We start from the raw sequence: 22,842 nt of genomic DNA, 5'->3' as shown, positions 1-22,842 counted from the left end.
GGTCGAAAGTAAAGGCAACCCTAGAGTATAGAGGGCGGTACACGCGCGAAAGGCGGATCAAAAAGAAAAGTAATAGAGAAGGAAGACCGGTATATATATATATATATATATATATATATATATATATATATATATATATATATATATATATATATATATATATGTGTGTGTGTGTGTGTGTGTGTGTGGGTGGGTGTGTGTGTGTGTGTGTGTGTGTGTGTGTGTGTGTGTGTGTGTGTGTGTGTGTGTCCGAATCGCAGAATAAATCCGCGGAAAACAGGCAGCGATCCGTTTGGCCAGAACAGAACACGGCTCGTAATTCTCACCCGCAATTTCGGCGGCGGTCGGGGGCGGCCTTTTGAGTCAGCCACGAGGGGGCGTCGCGGCGGGCCCCGGCCGCGCTGTTGCTGTCAGAGACAACAAACCGTCCGGCGCGCGATATCGGCCCGATGGGCTCTTAAGCGGCTGCCCGACGAGCACGGACGCAGGGGGAGGGGAGTAGCAGAGCTGAGGGAGACTGCACCACTTTCTTTCCCGGGTCCGGCCCGGACTGCTGGCTTTTATTAAATAGGCCTGGCCTGCCAGTGCGCGTGTGTACCTTGGAGCGGCGGGGCGCTCGCAAAGAAGGATTTCGGAATTCGGCGCTCCAAGGTGCGCGCGCTCGCCAACCGGGCTGCTGCCGCGGCAATCGGGGCCAGGCCCGAGCGGCGCTGTATAATTTATACCGGGGCTAAAAGCCCGAGTCCGGCGCGGGCCGCGCGTGCCACAGGGGCTAAACGACCCGCTCAAACCTCCGACGGGGAGCCAACCTGCGCGCCCGAGGGAAGCCCGCGCGATGTTCCGGAGAGGGGAGCCATTGCAAGACAAATGGCCCACCAAATTGGATTTGTGTGCGCTTCGGGTCGGGCCGGGCTATGACTTCCGGCCGCGATTATTGTGTGTGTGCGCGCGCGCGCGCCTCTCTCTGGAAAGCGCGCACGAGGCGCACACGCAACCCCCTCCACGGGAGCGCGCGATGCTTGCGCCCTCTACCAGTGCCTGCGCGCGCACACACACGCACGTAAGCGCTTTCTTTGCGATTGTTCAGGGAGCGACAGAGAGAGAAGAGGGGGGCATCCGCGAACCCCGGTTTCGAAAGTGGAATGCCCGCGCTGCTCCTAGAAGTGGGTGGGTGGGGTGTCGCGCGCGCGAGAAGCGCGCGCCGCAGGGGCGGTTTAAAGCGGAGTCCGCAGCGTGCGTCAGGGGCGACAGGACGCGAGGCGACAGTAAAAGGATGGTGGATGACTCCGGTCGCGGCAGGCTCGCAGAATCAGAGCTGGCGTCGTCTCCCCCTCGGATGCGCGCACAAACGCGCGCCTGTGGGTTAGCCCGTAACGCGGTCTGTCGGGCGCTCACACCGGCAAGTGGGGGAGACACCAAGCACACTTTTCCGGACCTTAATTGGTCACTGAATTTTTAATGGGCGACCCCGCCTCCGTTGGCGAGCGCTATTGTCTGTGTGCCCGCGCGCGCGCGCGTCGTTGCCTGACGCTGCCGTCGGCCCGACAAGCAAGAGGGCCGCGCCGAGAAAACGGGCGCGACGTCTGATCAAATTTTAAAGCCGGCCGCCTTCCACCCACAGCTGGCGGCGGCCGCCAAGCGCTGCTGAGCAGCCGCCGCCAAGCGAGCTTTTCCCCGAGGTCCCTCTCTCGGACGGCGTGCGCACACGCAATCGGATTTCCCTACAATTTGCAGCCGCTTTTGTTTTCCCCCGGGTTCATCATGCGTGCTTGGTAACTTGCTTGCCATTCCCTCCTGCCAGCGCCGAAACCAGCGCGCGCGGGAATTCCGTTCCTGCTTCTTGCGAGAGTCGCCATCCGAAGGGAAGCACGGCGCCGTGTTTGCCTCTCGTTGAATCCGGCTTCCGCTGCTCGTTTCTGCACTGCGGGGCAGCACTCTCCTGAGAGACTTCTTTTCTTCCGGAGCGGGCTTTTTTTTTTTTTCTTTTTTGCAACGTTGCAATGCTTGCCGCATTGCAAGAAGTGATTGCTACGCCTCCTCCCCAGACGAACACTTGCTTTGCAGCGACCTCGTCTAGTCGTGTCATAATTTTTGTTTTATTTGCTTCATTGGGACAAAGAAGCCAGCGCGTAGATACGCCTCCCACCCCCTCATCCTTTCACCCCCCCCCTTTTCTTTTTCTTTTTTCTGAGGTACACGTTTTCTTTTCCTACTTCGTCCCTCCCTGCCTCCCTGAGAAATGAAACAGGATGGACTGTGAAAGCAGCCTCACACCAACGCAGCAAAATTTGGCTGCCGTCAGGGCCCATTTTCTTCGACTGTCTGTTTCTTATTTTTGTATGAAACGGAAGCGTTACGAAAGTAAGCTAATTGAGAAGTAGTGAACATCCAGGTTAAGGGGCTTGGTAACCATATGGCCAGTGGTGAATAACGCACTAAATTAAGGACAAGATTTACATATTAAACACGGCGCAATCGCTGTCTTGCGTCATGTCTACTAACACTTGCCTCTCATCTTTATAGCACTCTCTGTTACCTGAAAAAGCAAAGTTTAGCTTTTTTCATCAACTATAACAAACGAAATACTGGAAATCTGAAAGTCACAGTACAAAAAATGTGATACTCATTCCATGTAAAAGGCAGCACGGTGGTAAGTCGCCAACAGTTGATGTTCTGGCGGATTGTTGCTGCCCACTGTTTCCTTAGCCCAAGGGTTAAAACTAATGCGATGCTTGGGAAGGTTATTATTAGTAATTTTTTTCTGCTCGTATAGATATCACATACTGCCATACCATCTCCACCTTCGCGCGAATGTTGTGGGATCGTTCCCCACCTACGGCAAGTTCTTTTTTCATCCCCTTTCATTTCCGTTAATTTATCGGTTCTTTAGTTCATTTAGTAGGCACAAGTGATTTCCCCTATGTTGTCCTTGGTGTCAGTGTTTGTTGGCCTCTTGTGATAAGACTAATAAACATAGGGCCCTTCGGTTAACCCCCTTTCTTCTCCTTTATATATATATATATATCTATATATATATATATATATATATATATATATATATATATATATATATATATATATATATATATATATATATATATATATATATATATATATATATACACTTGGTTAGGAGAACCTGCATTTTGATAAATGCTCGTAGGAAATAAATAAGGAATATTGCTGTTTATCTTTACAGAACAAAGTTCCAACTTTTGACTATGGCCAGGCTATTGATGCGTCTACGCACTAATACGTGTTAATACTACATGGTTTGACACCCTCATGAAATATCAGCGTACATACTTAAAAATGCAGGCCGCAAATCGATTACCCTAACTTAATGAAGCATCAAGCTACGTGGATTTCGAGCAAATTAATGCTGCTGCTGTTTGACAATTGCAGCAATGTAATCAGGAGGACAGAAAGAAAAAGGAAACCTGTGCTCTGAGTTGATAATGTTCTCGGGAACAGTGTAACCCGCCTTCTGTAAATAATAGGCACGACGCGTGTGACACTGATTAAAACCCACTAGAAGAAACCCGAATTAATCTATCCGGTTTATACCAGCTTCCAATGGAATATCATTGTATTTTCTCCTGATGCTTTTCCCAAACCTTCCACTCGTTCCAATGCGACTGAAATTGGCACAATAGCCAGCAGTTTATGCAGATAACTTGAGAAGAATTAACACTCTTCCTTTGACGCACCAGTGCCCGAGGTCATCATGACGGTTCCCCCAAAAAAGCACGTCACGCATTGAAAAGGAATGGCGAGGCGAATAGTGATTAAACACGAAGTATTCAAATGAATGATTCATTGGTATGTAGGTAAGATATAATCATGACAGCAGCTAAAGTACAGTGATCTTCCGTGTCACGTTGAAGGGAATCACTGTGTAGCCACCTTGACGAACTTAATAGCAGTGCTTCATTTTCTGGGAGCATAAAGTGAGCTGCACTGCAGTCTTATAAGAAGTGGTACTGGCAATTGATATAACTGGCTTACATCTCTTCGAGAAAAAAACCAAGAACAAACAAGCAAAAACGAGGTGGTGCCGTTTCGTGGACGCTTGCCATGAACCGCTTCTAGCCTCTGTATGTTCGTGTTAATCTTTATCTTGTTTAGACTTTGGAAACAGTCTCATATTCCATAAATGACAATCCGAAAGCACACCGCATGACGTATGAGGCGGGACTTTCATTTTTGCATTGAAATTGAATGGTATGCTTGAAGGTATCGTAAGCAGCGCATTGAATGACAACCGCCCTTGACGCGGCATTCTATGCAACCGACATGTAAAGAATAAATATAAAAGATGCGGTAGGAAGTGGGCCAGGGCATAACTTTCACCAGAGGCTTTCCATGGAGATTAATATACTGCTGTGGGCTTTCACATAATACGTCATCGCACACCCATGTCAAACTTGACTCAAGTATGAATGAACCACCGACAGCACCAGTCGATATAGGAAAGCACACGCGCACGCACGCACAGGCGCACGCACTATAGAACATTCAAACATTAGATCATTAGTTAACTCCTGTACGCCAGTATGAAGGAACATGAGATTTCAAATGCTTGTCTTCGGTGGTGTGTAGGCTGCCTTACATGGCGTCACCTGCGTTTTTGCCTACACTGAGGCAGTGCAGGAAACAACGCACATGGCACCATTCAAGCTAGTTTACGCAAGAAGCCCTCCTCACCACAACACCGACGTCCAGCCCGCCGAAGAAGCCCGACAACTCGTACGCATGCGCATCGAGAACCAGCAAAGAACCGACAGCCGACCCTACAATCTTCTACGCGGCTACAATGAAGAATACCAGCCCGGCGACCATCTTCAGGTTTGCACGGCAATACACCGCTATAATGGGCCGTACAATATACTTCGCCGTCTTGGTTCGTTTGACTATGAAGTTGCGCTCGACGGCGTTACGCAATCACAGCGGCTGCATGCGCGACCTGAAGTCCGCATGGTAAGCCGTTTTACGTCCTTCAAGGAACTGAAACTATAATTGTTACTTGATTCATTATGTTCTATTTCTACTTTTATTTCGTTGCTTTCACGCTCTGTTTGTCGCATCAGGACGGTGCTATTTAAAAGCGGGGCATTCATATGCATACACTATTCAGCTTTTTTGTGTGACAGTCTTTCAACGGCTAAACAAGTCATCGCTCGGTGCAAGATGCGCCTACGTGTGTCGGAACTTCCCCGAATGTTGCCGCCGATTCTATAGCAAAAGAACTTTGTCTTATAAGGCTGCGTGAGCGACGCGAATAGCAGCGTACACATTCTGGAACGTACGCTCGCGCCAGTGATTACGCTGGAATGTACGATGAGTCATCTATAAAAAGACGATGGACTTTGCCGCAGATCCCATTTCAATGACCCGACGATTGTGCTCTCTGATGTCGTTATTCTTTAAATATTATTTGACTTTCTTGGGCACAAGTTGGTTCTTAAGACATGCTATTGGCAGTTTCCTAGTCTTCACTGTCACTACAACGTGACAAATTGAGCGTTGGCCCTGACCAAAAACAAAAAAAAATCGCTACGGCTCAGGTGAAGTGTTCATTGAATTGCAACTGAAGCGATGGCTTTGCAACTTTCACACTACGGGCAACACTGGACAATATCGGTGATTTGTGAACGTCCACGATGCCCATACAATGCTGACGCGTCAAAAAAATTGAAGCGCTAGCTGTCCCCGTGGGCGGGCCGCGAGTTGCGGCGACACGTATACTCGCGTCCCCGGTTACCTGAAGTGTCCCTCCTTCCAGCACCGAGAAACGCGCGGACACCGCCGCGTTGCGAAGTGCACCATCACAAGGCTTCCCCTTTGGATTCCGAAGAAACGATATGCGCCACATTCGTTCCCGGCCATCATCACGCACACGCGCGCTTTCGCGCGGCGTTTTCGGCCGCGATCTCTCTCTCTCTCTCCGCGGGCGCTATCTCGGAAAGTGCCGCGGTCCCATAGCTGCATGGTGCCGACCGATTCACTGCGTCTCCGAATGAACCAGTCATTGCTCCGCTTCGCGTGGGCCCCCGACTGGGACCGCCGCTTCTTTTCAGCGCTCGTCGGTCGGGAATAGCCTTGCCGCCGCGCCGTCCGCTGTATATGATAGAGGCAGGCTGCGAAAGGGCGCCTTCGCGGCGGCAGCGGCATCAAGCGCTGCTGATATGAGTGCCGGAAAACTTTTTTTTCGCCTTCTCAGCGTTCTCCTTTCTCATTCAGTTCCTCAAGACCGACGGGATTTTTGTTCGGCGCGCTCAGTGCCCGGACCTACATCGCGCACTCTGGTCGCCGCCGCGATGTGGAGCATCTCTTCTTCAATGTGGGAGGAGAATGCAGCGAGCGAGAATCCGTTGACGCGGTGATGGAAAGAGACGCACTGGAGCTGCCCGATCCTTATCTCTCTCGCTCTGCTCGCCGTCCCTCTTTCTTCTTTTTTTTTTTCTCTTGCCACCACCGAGAGAGAGAGAGAGCTTCGCCGTATTCTACAGTTCAACGCCGGCGCGAATATACGGACGGAGGGCGCCTGAATATGATTGTCTCGTGCCCGCTCATCTCGCACAGTGCTGGGGGATTCTATTCCCGGCGTGCTCGACCCTCATCTTTATTCGCATGGCGGGAGTAGATTGCTTTCTACAGCTTTCTCGGGACGGCAGAAATGAGAAGAATCCGGGAAATACGAAAAGCTGTGGAGGAGGCGAGAAAAGCTTTCGCCGCCCCTTCCACCCCGTTTTCTTTCAGCTTCTCTCGGTTTGGCGCGTAACTTTTATTTTGAGCCTGGTATTCGTCTCGGAAGAGAGGCTCCTATCACAAGAGAAGAGCCCAGATGAGATAGAGCGAGGGCAAAGTGGCGATTATAAGGCGCGAGAATTTTTCGTAAAATGCGCGCGCGTCAAGTTTGTCTTGGAGGGTTATAAACTGCATACTGCGTATGAGTGCATACGAACTACAACAATTCACATGGTGCGAATAGTCATTTTCTGAGAAAGGCACCGAGCTCTGATAACAGCTGCGAAAGAAATCGAACTAAGAACTTCGATCACAAGGATACTAGGATAAGAAGATGACTACTGGCGCAAAACCTGAAAAAAAAAGATAGACAGAAAGAAATAATTCCGTGTGCCACTCTAATCGGTGGCTGGGTGGACGAAGATAACAGCACGATGGCGACGACAACGATCGAGGCGGCTCGACCACAGCAGCGATGATGAAGCGACGACGACATGACAATGGCGGCGATTACACATTCGTGTCGATGACGATAATGACAAAAGCACGACAAAGGCACGATGACGAAATGACTACGGAACTATGACCGTAAGACGAGAATGACGACGAGAACGCTACTATGACTGTGTGCTAACGATAAGGATAGCACCGTGATGATAGGACGATCTTGGAAGATGATCGCATCATTAAAACGACGATCAACGTACAACGAATGTACGACGACAGTGTCAACTACTTCAGCAAACTTAAAGGCGACATAACGGCTTATCCAACGGTAAGACCTTATATTTATTTATTTTGTGGGGACTACTTCCAAAGAAATAATGGTGAGAATAATATCTGCGACAGGCATTATGAAAATTGGCTGAAGTGCTCTTGAGAAAAACTTAAATAAAATTATGGGGTTTTACGTGTCAAAACCACGATCTGATTATGAGGCACGCCGTAGTGGGGGACTCCAAATTAATTTTGACCACCTGGGGTTCTTTAGCGTGCGCCTAAATCTAAGTACGCGTTTGTATTTGCATTTCGCCCCCATTTAAATTCGGCCGCCGTGGCCGGGATTTGATTGCGCGACCTCGTGCTCAGCAGCGTGCTCTTGAGAACTAACGCGGTAAAAGATTTGCGCAAATTACGTTGTCCGTTGGAAAACTACTTCTGAGTGCCCATATCGCAAACAGTGTATTTTTACGAGACCAATGTCACTCGCGATTTCGCTGGCATTCCGCGGAATGCCAGCGAAATCGCGAGTGCCGTCAGATAGGTGGCCTGCCATTGTTATAAAATATCATAAGTCGTTACTTAGAATAAGACATTGCAGTATTACGCACGCATACGCGCTTCACGCTTACAAAAAATTTGAAAGCGCAAGGGAAAAGCAAGCCTTCAAATAAATAAATCTAATTCTGTGTCGTGCTTGCAACTGCGACAAATATTTGAACTATGAAAGTTCTCAATGCTCGATGCATGTCAGAGAAAATGTACAGAGGCGCAGGTAGATGACATTGTTCAATCGTGTCCCATTGTGGCCAGTCAGTCCAGGTCAAATTATAGGGGGTGAAAATAGTCTGCAGTGATCACAGTTTGGGAGGCAAGTTGGGAAGTAACAAGCTATAAAATTCGTATAGCTTGATGATTTCAATTGAACGCTTATCTGGTTCTGTCGCCTCTGAGAAACAGTGTCATCACTGTCGCCACTGAGACTGACACTGTAATTACTGACAAACATGACAGTGCCACCACTGTCATCTTTATCATTTTTGCAATTCTGCCTGTAGCTAGCTGAAGTGGATGAACCAAGAAATGATCCCTGTGTATCAAAGTAACTTTCGGAAATGTATGCGAACGAATGCATCCACGATTCCACGTGAGTCAGCAGTTACATGTACGTGAACGTATCAAATTCCGCCGTTTTTTTCTCTGCAATTCCTATGCTGCGTGTCGTCCTTGTGAGAGGCTCCGATACCAATAGTAGCGCGTGATCATTGTTGACAGTTTGCCATGCAGTGAACCTCGCTGTTAGACGCTTTTGTGGTTCTAGAGGCTAACAGGAACTCTTGGGGCTTCATCGTGCACAACTCTTGAGCGCCATGATGATGGTGATCATGGTTGATTGGCGTCCCCTTAGTAACGGCGCTGCGACAAACAGTCATCTAGCCTGCTAGGTCTAATCATCCATGCTATTCATGCTTTTCAGCCTAATATTTTCTGTACATCTCCTTAATATTTTTAGCATCCTTAAAACTTATTTACCTACCTCGTGCCGTTACCTATGCCTGTAGCAGGTTGCACCCAGCACTGCTACAAGAACACCACTACGCGGCCTACAGCAAGAGTCATGGCGGCAAGTGTAGTTGCCTGAGACCTGCTCGCAAAAGCCGCGGGCGACGTAGTTCAAGTAGGCCTCCTTCAAAACAGGGGCGGGCGCGTCACCGAGAAACGTGCGCAACAGTCGAGCGAGCACTCACCGGTGTGTATGTACGTGTGCTTCTTCATGTCCGACTTCTGGTGGAAGCGCTTGCCGCAGTACTCGCACGGGTAGGGCCGCGTGTCCGAGTGGATGAGCAGGTGCGTGGACAGCGTCGAGGAGCGCTTGAACGTCTTGCCGCACTGCTTGCACTCGAAAGTACGCTCGGACGTGTGCACGGCGCGGTGCTGGCTGAGGCTGACCTCGTGGCCGAACGTCTTGTTGCAGAGCTCGCAGGCGAAGGGCCGCTTTCCGCTGTGCGAGCGCCGCGCGTGCACCTCGAGTCCGTGGGCCGTGGAGAACATCTTGTCGCACTTGAGGCAGGAGTACACGTCAGACAGCGGGTGCTGGTGGTGCAGGTGGGGCAAGTGGTGCAGGTGGTGGTGGTGGTGGTGCACCGCCGACAGCAGGCCGGCCGCCGACAGGGACTGCGGGCTCAGCCGAGGACCCAGGTCGAGCCGGCTGCACGGTGACTGCGCAGGAGAGCGGCCCCAAACTCAAGCTCGTCTTAAACTACGCACGCGTAATCGGAAGGCAAGTTATTTCGCCTTTACCCTTTACATCTTGCGACAACGTTGGTGAGCTTGAGAAACTCTGCTCTAAGATATGTGCGCGTGCCCTGCTTCTTGTCTGCGATGACATGTCCTCCAAAGTGATAAAATTCTTGAAAATGCGACAGATACCTTCGTGTACAAGCTTCTAATGGGACTAGTATATACTCCACCTCACAGAACAGCCATTTCGCACAAGTGCTCACGTAATTAAAAAAAAAAAATATGGACACACAGCTCAGCTTTGTCTTGTGAAGTATTTACAGTTCATATGATACTCTTGGAGGCATATTTCAGTATGTATCATATGATACATCATGCTGACTTCCCTTACTTCTTCCTTTGTTAACTATATTACTCGTATCTGATGATGCACGATATGTCCTGCTGTCTTTGTCTTAGCGGTGTACGTTCGACTGCACAAATCAGGGTACATTCCCTCACAAGATATAAATGTTTCTAGCGAAACTTGCAGTGTACTCAATAATAATTTTTTACCCTTGGCAACAACTGTTGCCGCGCGTGTATCCTTGCTTTATTACAGTCCTTGAAGGCAGCGAATTGTAGTCAGGGCCCGTATTCACAAGCCTTCCGTAACGCAAGAGCGTTTTCACATTGGCCGGTGTTAAGGCGTCCGCCATTGATGACCGCAATCAGTGCGATCGCTAGATGACTGCCTCGACGATGGTCAATCTCAAACAGCACTTACGAAAGAGAAATAGTGTGAATACCGGCCCTAAACGGAGACATTTGCATGCTATAGAATGTAGCCAGTTTTGTATTCCCTTCGTGTACTTGAACAAAACAAGAGGCAAAGCATACGCATGTACTTGCGCAGACAACACATTGCAGGAACAAAGGGTTAGTTGCATCTATCTATCTATCTATCTATCTATCTATCTATCTATCTATCTATCTATCTATCTATCTATCTATCTATCTATCTATCTATCTATCTATCTATCTATCTATCTATCTATCTATCTATCTATCTATCTATCTATCTATCTATCTATCTATCTATCTATCTATCTAACCAACTAACTAAGTAACTAACTAACTAACGACCACGTATTGTCCCAGGTCATCGTGGAGCTGCAGCTAAAGGCTCCTACCATGGAGGATATGAGTCCTCCACCGGGCTCGCCGGAGGAAGGACTGAGGGCTTGGCGGCTGGGAGTCTTGGCCGCCTGGGGCGTTGGTGTCGGCGGCGAGGAGGCCGCACTGCCGAGTCCCAGAGGACCCTGTGCGGGACTCGAGGTGGTGGTGGATGCCGGCGGCATACCATGAGGAGGGGGCGGCGGGGCGGCCGGAGGTGGCGCGACCGCGTCGGCGAACAGCCACGGCTTGACGGCGCCTAGCCGCAGGTCGCATGTGAGCGAGCTCAGGGCGAAAGGCCGCAAGTGGAGCGCCGACAGACCCTGTGCCGCCGCCGCAGCGCTGAACAGCTTGGACGAGTCAGTAACTGCCGCCCCAGCCTTGCCGCCGCCTGTGTAAAAACACGGTGACGCCGCGGCCGTGTCAAGTTTATATCTATGCAAGAAAGAGGGCAAATACAGGCGCAACGCGGCCGCTGACTGTCAACTAACCAGTGAACTTTAGCAAGTTTATTCCGCCAATGGTATCAGCGCTCGTGCTGTGTGCATGTGTGTTACCTCTCTTACGCATGCGTCGCATGCATCTACGAACGTGTAGGGGAAGCGGTCACAGGCGACAGACCAACTTCGTCCCCCCTCCGCCGTGGCGTTTAGCGGGACCATTTCTTTTTAAGCTCTGTTGCCTAAATTATGCCTTTACTTAATCACATTCCAAATACTCGCATGAAAGCAGACGGTATGCTGAGATTATGTGCAAACCATATCTTTGGAGAAAACAGCCTGGAGGAATTTATGCGGTACCCCCCCGCCTCCCCCAACAGCTTCAACAATTCTCCTTTTTACGCAGTCGAACCATAGCCTGCTTTATTTCGTAATGCTAAATTATAATTTATTTCCCCTAAGCCATTATGACATCATGTAAAAAGCAGTGGTTAAGCATGTTAGGTGATGAGGTCAAACCTTTCAGCAACAATTTATTTGAATATTCTACCACCAACTCGTGTATAGTAAAGTAGCCGGAAATTGCGTAAAAGAAGAGCAACTTGCTGTTGCTTTTTTTCGTGCTTTTTCGTACTCATCGACTGTTGATATTTTACTAATGAGCGAAACCACATGACAGAGGTACGAACTAAAGATTTTTTTCTGCTACAACCTAGTTGGAGCGATGCTTTTTGTATTTAATGAATTGAGTTTTATAACAGTGTGCGTCACAAAGCAAATGATCGTTTTGCCATGTGATAAGCAATTAAACTGTTATACTTCGCAGGCAATTTTCTGCCCATATTGCACACGCGTTTTATTGAGGCGTAGAAGGTATTTCATGGCTGATAGATAGTGTTCCACGAATGCTTCTATTTACAATAAGCGAATTGAGTTCTAAAACAGCCAGATATGATTTGTAGGAGAAAATTTATGAGTAAATCAGGACGTTTATGAGTAATTTATGAGTAAATCAGGAATGGGATGTGTTAGATAAGAGTGATATAGGCCGATTAGGCTCATAAAAGCTGATACAGATAGGCCGATTCAAGCCGGCCTTGGCGCAGTGGGTCAATCTGCGTCGACACATTATTTAGATATCAAAACCATGCTTTCGGCAACTTACGCATACGAATACGACACACTGTCAATTGTGCATGTATTTATTGGCACTCCTATCTTTATTTCTTTTTGATTTCAAGGGGGGGAGGGAGGGGCAGAAGCTATTTGCCGCACGTCGGCGGACTGTGATAACTATCCAGCAAGTAAAATTGCGACAAAGAACTTCCAGCGTGATTGCTAATTAATGAGAAGCCATTAACAAATGACAATGCACGTAAGCAAGTCTATTGTAACCCCAAAAACAAGCAGGATGGCTCCATTTTTCTCGTTTTATGCAATGCCTTTTTTATTGAACACACTCATTGATTTACATCTGCATTTTTTCCGCGCTACACTTTTCCGTTCCTGCATACTCGTTTGAGTGTGACCATTGTGTCAATCAAGTGCAACCGTGCTGTAATCCCTTACATGTATGTATGTATGTATGTATGTATGTATGTATGTATGTATGTATGTATGTATGTATGTATGTATGTATGTATGTATGTATGTATGTATGTATGTATGTATGTATGTATGTATGTATGTATGTATGTATGTATGTATGTATGTATGTATGTATGTATGTATGTATGTATGTATGTATGTATGTATGTATGTATGTATGTATGTATGTATGTATGTATGTATGTATGTATGTATGTATGTATGTATGTATGTATGTATGTATGTATGTATGTATGTATGTATGTATGTATATATGTATGTATGTATGTCGAAGCGCATTGCTGTATGTACACGAGTGTCGCCGCGCCCCCATTAAAGTTGACGCAACTTTTTTTCCAGGCAATACAAACGTCTCTCTGTAGCGTCAAACTAAAATAAATTTGCTCACAAAAATTGCACATACTAAACACGAGAGCGTATAAACAAATAGAGCACTACCAAAACGGTAATAGTATAAAAAAAACTATAGTGTCAGTGAGTGACGAGATATTCCCACCTTCTCTTTGTCTACTCTGTCTTTACCCAGGCTAGTGTCGAGAGGTTAGGGACATGCACATTGCTTGATAGACCGTACGGTCACTCACTACCCGAACAGATAGTTTCGGCCCCAGTGCTCCTAAAGAAGCTCCGTGCAGACGTCTGTATCTGCACTGGTGAAGGTCCTGAGGAGGCCTACAAAAAAGACTTTAAAAACGCCGCTTGCTTATCGCTATATTTATGACCTCCCCTTATGATCTCTTTTTATCCCTGTACCTCCCTCATTATGTTCAGGGTAGCCAACCTTAATTACCTCCGGTTAATCTCGCTCTTTCTTTAAACCACATACATTTTTAATGAGGCTTTGCCACTAGGCAAGCCGTATGTATGTATGTATGTATGTATGTATGTATGTATGTATGTATGTATGTATGTATATATGTATGTATGTATATATGTATATATGTATGCTCTTTCTGTATCCTTTATGGCTCTTTCTTTAAACCACATACATTTTTAATGAGGCTTTGCCACTAGGCAAGCCGTACATGCAGGCAGAGCACGCTTTACAATATTACATCGTGGAAGAGCATGGTTGCGAATGTGAAGACAGCTGTAGAGTGAGAAAGAAAAAGAATTTCCCGACGATTTTGATACTGCCTAATCCGAAATTTGAGCACAACTCTATATGTGCTTTCATTTCTCGATATATTGAGGCAAAGAATTTGAGAGACACACGTAGCAGAGTCTGCGAACGTCGAAAATGACATCTTGGGGTCAAGCGCGTCGGCTTCTATACATAACTCGTCGAATGTTCCAACGTCATCCTTGGGGCCCGCATGCCTTCCAGAAAGTACCACATAATTGGCGTCGCGCATACAATCAGATTACAAAACAATCGCAAACCGTGACAATCGATACAAGCGCGAACGCGACCAAACCAAGGTAACGAAACAAGCGCGAGTGAGAGCTGTGGCGAGCAGCCAATAACACGAAACGAGGGTCCAGCTGAGACCGCATACGAGTACGCATGGAGCGGTCTGGCGGGTCCGCATGACATCAGTTTCCCGTGCGCACTTCACTTAAGTGGCCGTTCTCATTTGTCTGCGCCCTTCGCGGCTCATGTCTTTAATCTGCCACTCCGCGTTCGCTCTTTCATCCTTCGCTGTGCTCGTTCATTCGGTTACGCTGCCCACGCCACCAACGCCGACGTTCGCCGCAGGAAACAGCGCCTAAGAGTTGCACTCTAAAATTATGCAGAACCCACCCAGTGTGAGAATAAACTTTTTGCAGCGCATATTACGGGCAGCAGTCTATCTACCCTCGAATGGGGTTGAGCAAAGTATTAACAAATGACACTATGTGTTTCCGTATGGCAAGCATTTGTGCGTGTGTGTGACGCTACCACGTGTGTGACGATGAGAAGACAACTGCAAAACTAGGTCGGCTTCAGAGTGATGATGGCGATGATGGCCTAACGGCAAAAGAATGACGGCAACAGCATGACGGCGACGACGCGACGACTACGGCATAACGAGGACGACTATGGCATCACGACGACAGCTTGACGATGGCATGACCACGGAATAGGCATGAGCACGACTTCAACAATGATGGGGAAATGCGAGGACGATGGTGGTTGCATCACATATGCTCGGCGTGCCACCACTCTAAGTTCTCGCCTCAGAAACGTGGGGAAAACTGCGCTTGCCTAGGTGCTTTGGAGCTTCTAAGCACCTAGGCTCTGGTTAACTTCCGTACCCTTTTCTCATTTGCAACTCTTTCTCTCTCTCTAAGCAAATTGTTGCTATGCGACATAACGCGCCCGTCAATCATCTCAAAGCGCTAGTTGGCGCAAGGGAAGTTTGCATGCCTCTATGGCCTAGACCTAGGCGTCCGGCTGTTGCGCTGAGGGACACTCCTTTAAATCCCACCCCGCACACTTTTTCTTCATTTAGTTATGAGGCACCATACAAGGCCAGACAGACCACGGGCTCAAATTGGCTGGAAAAGGTAAATACTGCATCGCATTAATAGACTTCTGGACCGGGTGAGAAGAGCATTCGCTCACGCGAGTGTGCAGCTGTTAGTCTTCGCGGAAGGACTGCACATAGTGCGCAAAGAGGTGTCACACATTCTGCTCACATTTCTGCGGGAGACTGAATTGATGGACACATTGTGACACATCATGAAGTGGAAAGAGATGCTGAAGCGGAGCACTTGCCGCCCCAGACTGCCAGGCTAACATTGCCTGCAGCAACACCACCACCCTCCTCTCGGACAAAAAAGAACCCAGCAAGAAATGGAGCACAAGCTAAGGAACAGAACGCTGCAAAAAGACCGGTCCACTCGCCTCTTTTAAAGGCAGCCAGTCAGGTGTATAATCGATCAATCGCCCCTAGGACACAGAGCCCGCCACAACCTCGCGTGCACTATGTCGCGCGTAGCTGCCGCGAACATGGCAGGAGTGACAAAAGCAGAAAAAAAAAGTATTCTGAGAGGCATATAAAAAGTAAAGAAGACGCGAGAAACGCAACGACAATCTGGACAAAAAAGGAAAAAAAGAAGGAGCGAAATCAAGCAGTGCGCACGCAGGCAGCGTCCACGCCGTCCCCAGGAGACAGCGCGATCGAGGGAAGTGCGCGCAGCACGGGATGTGGAACAAAAGAGAGTCGCCCCCGCGGCCCGACAGAAGAAACAGCAGCAGCAGGTTGTCGGAGCGAAAAGTTGGCGCTTGCCGGGACGTCCACACGTCCACGTTAATCACGCGAGCGCTACACTTCCAGCAACAGGCGCCTTTCGCTCTCCCCCTCGCGCGAGCGTGCTACGCTTGGAAACGGGCTACGCTGGGGGAGGCCTCGACCGGCGTGCAATGAAATTAGCGCCCTGTCTGGCGGGGAGAGCAAAAAGCAGTATCGCTTTCAGCCCAGGGGTCCCTCAGGACCAGGGGGACGGACGCGCGCTGCCACCGACGATGCTGCAGCAGCGAGAGCACTCGCGCGAGCTCGTGGGGAGCGCCGAGATCGGAGCTGCGAGCAGCTCAAACGGCGAAACGCCGCGGCCTACATCTCACGAGCGGCGACGCAGTCAGCGAGCGAGTCTGGATGGGTAGGGAAACTGTGCTGTACCTTTTCGACACCGTAAACCACGGGGTCGCTCTAGATTGCTAAGCGTAGGGAAGGGATGATGAGAGAACTCAGGCCAACAAAGTTTGCTTTGGTTTGCCTTTTATGTGTGGAGCGCAGTATACCCGCAAGGAGCTCAACAAGTTAATGGTGAGATGTGAATAACTTGGGAAACAACAACTTTCCTGATGATAATATTTTATCTTCGCGTTCCGTCATTTTGGTCGCGATAACGCGAGGGCAACGTTGGTCCTAGGTGCATCAATTTTTTACTGGTTTAGATCGAAATTCTGATTGCTTCTGTGAAACGGGAACGACAGCATATCAGCGCAACAAGAGTAGCGTGTGAGCAGTATTTCGTAGACGGGTTGAAGAAACAGTGGGAGCTGCAGGAATGCATGCCATCGCCACTTTTCGCGCACGTTCATACAATTTGTCACGTCACTGCACGCAGTTGCTCACATAAATGTGCGATTCCCCTGACGAGCTTACTATAGGCTACCTGCGTGCCACGCCTGGGGGTGGAAGTGGAGAAAGCGGGGACATTTTTCGGCAGGCTTCGACCGGGCACATTATTAATCGAGTTGAAATAAATGTGGTTCGTATTTGGGAACCCTGAACCATGCTCCACTCACCAGCGGGTAGCAATGCGCAACCACTGCACAAAAGTACCTTCGGGACGTAGAAGCCACCGTTTCCAATGACCCGCTTGTTGACAGTCTGACGGAATATCACACCATACATTTTAAAGGGAGCGATGAGACGAAAGAAAAAAAAACCATCGGTTAATGTGCCAGTGCCTGGAAACATAGCAGTCAAAAAATAATAAATAAAGTGAACGCGAATTGTTCAAAATGCTTCAGCACCAATCGTATTCTCATAAAAGTGCCAGCAACCCCATGTCGCACTACATACCCCCGATGGTCTCGCGAAGCAGAATCGCTCCGTTTAGGGTGCCTCCATCAACGTGTGGCATCCCGGCATAGAAGTAAGCACATATCCAGAAAACGCCTCGTTTAGTGCCGTCGCCACACTCTGACCATGTTTTATTATAACCCTTATCCATAACGCATGAGTGCGGGAGGCCTTACACCGGTCAATGAAAAACATTTTTTACATAAGAGAAGTTTTGTGTCTACAGGCGTTATTCGCGGCTGTGGGGAGGAATCCTTTGGCCCCACTTCATCTTGTGGTCAAGCCACGACGTGCAAGTTGTTATCGGGACGTGGGCTGGACGGACTGCCAAAAAACTGCTGCCGGGTGGGTGCGGAAGGCTTCCACACCAATAGTGCTTATGTAACTAATAATTTTTATTGAAACGTCAGGACTGCGGTATATTTACATGGATGTGATTGCTATCTACATATAAGTTATGAAAGCAGCCACATAAGGAAATGCAGATCGTTAGAGTACGCAACTTTTGCGTTTGTTGAAAAAGCAATGGAAATTTGTTTTGAAATTACTAAACATTTTAACAAACCAACAACTTTTTTCAATTAGATAGTTTATACTTCTGTGCAGTGCAAACGCTTCCTTATCGCAACAATGGCAGCAAAAGACAAAGGTATTTCCTGAATGTCAAACAGAAGTAAGCACTTTTGTTTTGTTTCTTAATCGAAATCACTCGCAAAGTCTCGGGGTGATGACATCTTGTTGATTGTAGCGATAGTTTTATTGCTGTACCTATACCACGTAACACAGTTTCCTGCCCTCTTTTCTTGGGAAATAAGAGAACACGCTCTATAAAAGTGGTATCAAATAAGCAAAATCAGAATTATTCGCGAAGCCTGCTAAAGCAAGAAACACGGTAGGTGACTGTCACGTGCCTCTATGACGCCTCACCGTAAGCTGATATCACACTAACAAGTAGCACAGGCAAACACAAGCGGGCTTTTTTTTCTCACACATACAGGAATAGCGCGGCTTGAGTAAACAGTGCAAAGGTCAAAAGGGCTCGCCAGCAAACCCCGTTTGCTCTCAATCTGAGTCTCACGGGTACGTGCGTGAAGCCTTGCTGCACCATGGGAGGCGAGGGTCAGCTATGGGATTTCATTACCGAGAACTTTATCTAGCGCACTCGACCTCGAGGGCCTTTATTATGAAGTAAGGCCCAAATACAGATAAAAACATCTCGCTATGTTTGTTTCGTTAGGAACTACTGCTTTCCCTTGTAGAATGACGCTTCGTAGTCGATATTGTATAAACATACCTGAAGCGTTTTCCTGGCTGGTTCATTCGGCTCCAGTTGTGCATTTTGCTTACAACTATAAATGAGGAGCACAATCGGCTCGTATTCTTTACAAGATGCACTAGTGTTTTCGTCACAAGTGCACAGCCGCCTTTCTTTCTTTCTTTCTTTCTTTCTTTCTTTCTTTCTTTCTTTCTTTCTTTCTTTCTTTCTTTCTTTCTTTCTTTATGATGTGTGCTGCCCAATTTTTTATCTAAAAGCAGCTCATTTCACTACGCTGTGTCACCACCTATATTGAGAGCAAGATGAGAGTGATCCATACAGTGCTGATTCTTGCTTGAACATGATTTATATATATATATATATATATATATATATATATATATATATATATATATATATATATATATATATATATATATATATATATATATATATATATAGAGAGAGAGAGAGAGAGAGAGGGGGGGGGGAGAGAGAGAGAGAGAAAACGTTTCTTATGCTATTATTCTGAGTTTTTATATGAAGCTGGTAGTCGAGAACACTGGGTTTTTAATTTGTCCGGCGCTTATGGTACGTATACCCAACAGTGCGACAAAATAAAATAAAGGAAGCTCCGGCTTCCGGTGAAGGCGTGCTCTGGGCCCATGATAAGAAAGTGTTATGCCGCTGACCCTAAGCTCAACATAGGAAAAGTTTTCCTTCAATCAATTTACAACGCGGGTACCTAACGAGGCAGCTGAATAAACGGTGACGGGTGTAGAAAGCTCACGCACGGTGAACGCGCGCGTATTCAACAAACAGCAATCTTGTTAACCCGTGATCGTATTCACAAAATCCTTACGTTAGAACCATTCGTAATAATATGGATCAGTCTTTAAGTCCTGTTGGAAGTACTATTTAGCAAAGCTGCATGACAAACAGCTGTTACAGGCGAAAGATCTCTCTGCCTTTGTCATGTCACTTTTCTCTCTCTCTCTCTCTCTGTCTGTCTACGAGCGAAAAACATAGAGAATGTGGCCGCAGAAACGCTACATAAGGCGTCGCACACTATACTGTGCTGTTCCCAACCACGAAAATGGCTCGGGCAAACTTGCGGGGGGGGGGGGGGGCAATTAGTAATCTATGCTTACAATTCTCGCAAATACGTTACGAGCCGCGTGTTTTGTGTGAGACAAAAATGATCAATCTGAGTTATATACTGCTATTTGTAGGCTTTTTATCAAGCTAAAGAACTTACTCAACATACACCGCACCCGCCGTTTATTTACTTCCTCTTTTTTTTTTCATTTTAATGAAAAGAAAACAAAAGAGACGAAGCTCCTCGCGAACCCGGCTCGGAAGCGACGCGACCGTCGTCAGCGGGTTTTCGCCAGCCGCAGTGCAACGCAGTGGCGTGTATTCAAGGCAGGCCTAAAGAACCAAAGCGTGGGTCTCGTGTGCGGCCGGAGAAGGGAACGCGGCTATGTAACGGAAGAGATTGATTGGATTGGTCGTGCGCCTGCTTTGTGTCCCACAGGCCTGCCCCGGGCTATTGACACAACATTAGAAAAGAGCGCGCGCGCGCGCAGACCGCTGCGTCGGGGTTCCGCGGCGCCGCTCGGTGCGTCGCCAAGGCTGCCGCGCCACTCAGCCCGGGGTGGCGAGAGCGGGCGCGAGACTCGTGTCTCGCCGGGCTCGGGCTGAGGCTCTGCGAGCGACCAGATGGCAGCAGCAGGGCACGCGTCGTCGGGTGGAATTGCTCTTCGCGTGAACGCTTCACTAACTCCCGCAAAAAAAAGAAGGAAGAGAAAAGAGAGAAAGAGGAAGGGTTAAATTGAAAAAAAAAAAATTATCTGTCTCGACCTTTGAAGGTGATAAACACATATCCACCGCGCTGGATATGAGACCGTCATCGAACGCAAGTGCGGGGAAAGAAACGTAAAAAAATAATGAATGCGGGGGAAGCACGTAAGGGTAACTTTCGAACTCAAAGGTGGGTATACCGCAGGAACTATATGCTTTAACTCCGGCGTCAAGGAGAACCAGAACGTGGGTGTTGTGAACGGCGAAGAACGGAAAACGAGAAGCAAGCGCCGACAGCGAGCAATCAAATTCACGTTGAGCCAGACGGCGCCACAAAACAACGTTCCGCGTACTCCGCTGCCTCTCTGCGCGCGCTGGGTGGAGAGGTCCTCTACGCGTTTACCCCATCTCTACAACGCGGTCGCGAGGGGGCTTCGACTGGGATGCGAAGGAGGAAAAGGAAGCGTCTGCGCACACATCGAGTGCGTGGATGTGTAGACTGATCTCCGCGAACCCGTTTCGCGCTTATCGAAAGATAATATTATTGCTTCCCCTCCCAGGTAGAGCGAGCGGCCGGAGATTGAAGAGGAGTTGCACGAAGAACTGATCTCGGTGTTCGATCCCCACAAGTGCCGGCTTGTTTTCCTTCTTTCTTTCTTTTTTTTTTTCTTTCTCGATCTTCGGCGAACGCAGATCCCCCGCTGTCGCTGTCTGAACGACCAGCGCGCGCGGCGACCAGCCCAAACTGCACTCGAGTTTCACTCGGGAGACGCGGTAAGATGCTTTTGAGAGGCAATGCAGGAAAAGTGTGCACGCATCACGGCAGACAATACAATTAGCTTTGTTCATACAAAATATTGTTAGCTAGGACGTTCGCGATGTTGGCGTAGTCTGACCTCACAGCACCCCTCGTTCCACTGTTTCTGAGAGCTTCTAGACTTTTGCTTTCCCGCACACACTCTGTCTCAAGTGTCCGGCTAGCGAACCTTCCCCTGAACAAAGCATCAAGCATTACTGACACCCGCCGCGGTCACTCAGTGGCTATGGTGTTAGGCTGCTGAGCACGAGGTCGCGGGATCGAATCCCGGCCACGGCGGCCGCATGTCGATGGGGGCAAAAACACCCGTGTCCTTAGATTTAGGTGCACGTTAAAGAACCCCAGGTGGTCGAAATTTCCGGAGTCCTCCACTACGGCGTGCCTCATAATCAGAAAGTGGTTTTGGCACGTAAAACCCCCTAATTTAATTTTTTTAATTACTGATGCTTGATGCTTTGCTCTCAGAGCATTCGAGACGAAACAACTACTACCCGTGTGTCGTTTGCAACGACACACGGGTAGTACTACCCACTTGCAACCACTTTCAGTAAGCGTCCATCCCGAGTCAATTGAGATTTCAAAATTTTCCTAGTAGGGAAAGATAATTCGAAAGGCATCACACAGACTTCGTACACAGGCGCTCACCACGGTGGCGCAGCGGCTGAAGAGCTCTGACACTGATCGCAAGGTGACAAAGATGATGCCGTTGTCTCTAGCATCGAGTTTAGCCCCAGAAGGGCGCAGTTCAGAAGCCCAGCTTCCTATGCATGCTGCTCCTTTATGAAAGGAAAAAGAGAACCAGATGATGACAAATCCCGGATGGCATGAAGTTAACGCGAAACCTATTACGCGTGTCGTTCTTATAGCCCTCACCTACGTTGGAAACAACATATTTCGCAGACGCGTTCATGATGCGTATTCAGTAGGCAGTCATTTCATGCACGTCACTGTAATGTCACAGGTTTGCCATATAAAAACACGCAGCTCAATAAGTCGTGGTTCTCGTTGCTTTAACTGGCTCCCTTGTAGTACCACTGACAGCGACATAACAGTGGCGACGAGAGTGCGCACTGGCGCTTGTTGCGTTTCGCTTGCGACACGTGGTTTTGCCGGCGCGACTGCGGCGGGGCGGCGGACATTTTGGCCCGATCGTCGTCGCCGCAACACTCATCGCCAGGTGTTTCCAGGCGCGACTGCGGCGATGCGACCGCCTAGGGATCATCCTCGCATTCCAGTTATTGGGCCCGAAACAGGCGATGCCAAAGCAGGGATCTCGTTCCAGTCATTGTGCCCGAAACAGGCGATGCCAAAGCAGGGATCTCATTCCAGTTATTGGGCCCGAAACAGGCGATGCCAAAGCAGGGATCTCGTTCCAGTCATTATGCCCGAAACAGGCGATGCCAAAGCAGGGACCATCTTCTCGTTACAGTCATTGTGTCCGACCGGCAGCGCCACGACAGGGTGCTACGAGATCGTGCGCAGCGCCACGACAGGGTGCTACGAGATCGTGCGCAGCGCCACGACAGGGTGCTACGA

The 22,842-nt window shown here is 48.5% G+C and overlaps 1 protein-coding gene across 1 annotated transcript in view; it reads right to left on the bottom strand.

The window, feature by feature from the left end:
• The window catches only part of LOC142572162 (uncharacterized), a 118,940-nt gene that overhangs the window by 29,199 nt on the left and 66,899 nt on the right, over positions 1 to 22,842 (bottom strand). The window contains exons 3-4 of the mRNA XM_075681123.1: positions 10,884 to 11,257; positions 9,219 to 9,690 (exon numbers count right to left, since the gene is read on the bottom strand). Of these exons, the coding sequence (XP_075537238.1) occupies positions 9,219 to 9,690; positions 10,884 to 11,257 (846 nt within the window). The remainder of the gene's footprint in view (positions 1 to 9,218; positions 9,691 to 10,883; positions 11,258 to 22,842) is intronic.

This window comes from Dermacentor variabilis, chromosome 1 (assembly GCF_050947875.1).
Source record: "Dermacentor variabilis isolate Ectoservices chromosome 1, ASM5094787v1, whole genome shotgun sequence".
Lineage (NCBI taxonomy): Eukaryota > Metazoa > Arthropoda > Arachnida > Ixodida > Ixodidae > Dermacentor > Dermacentor variabilis.
Note: the sequence above shows the minus strand (reverse complement) of the source record. Positions and strands in the feature narration are given on the sequence as shown.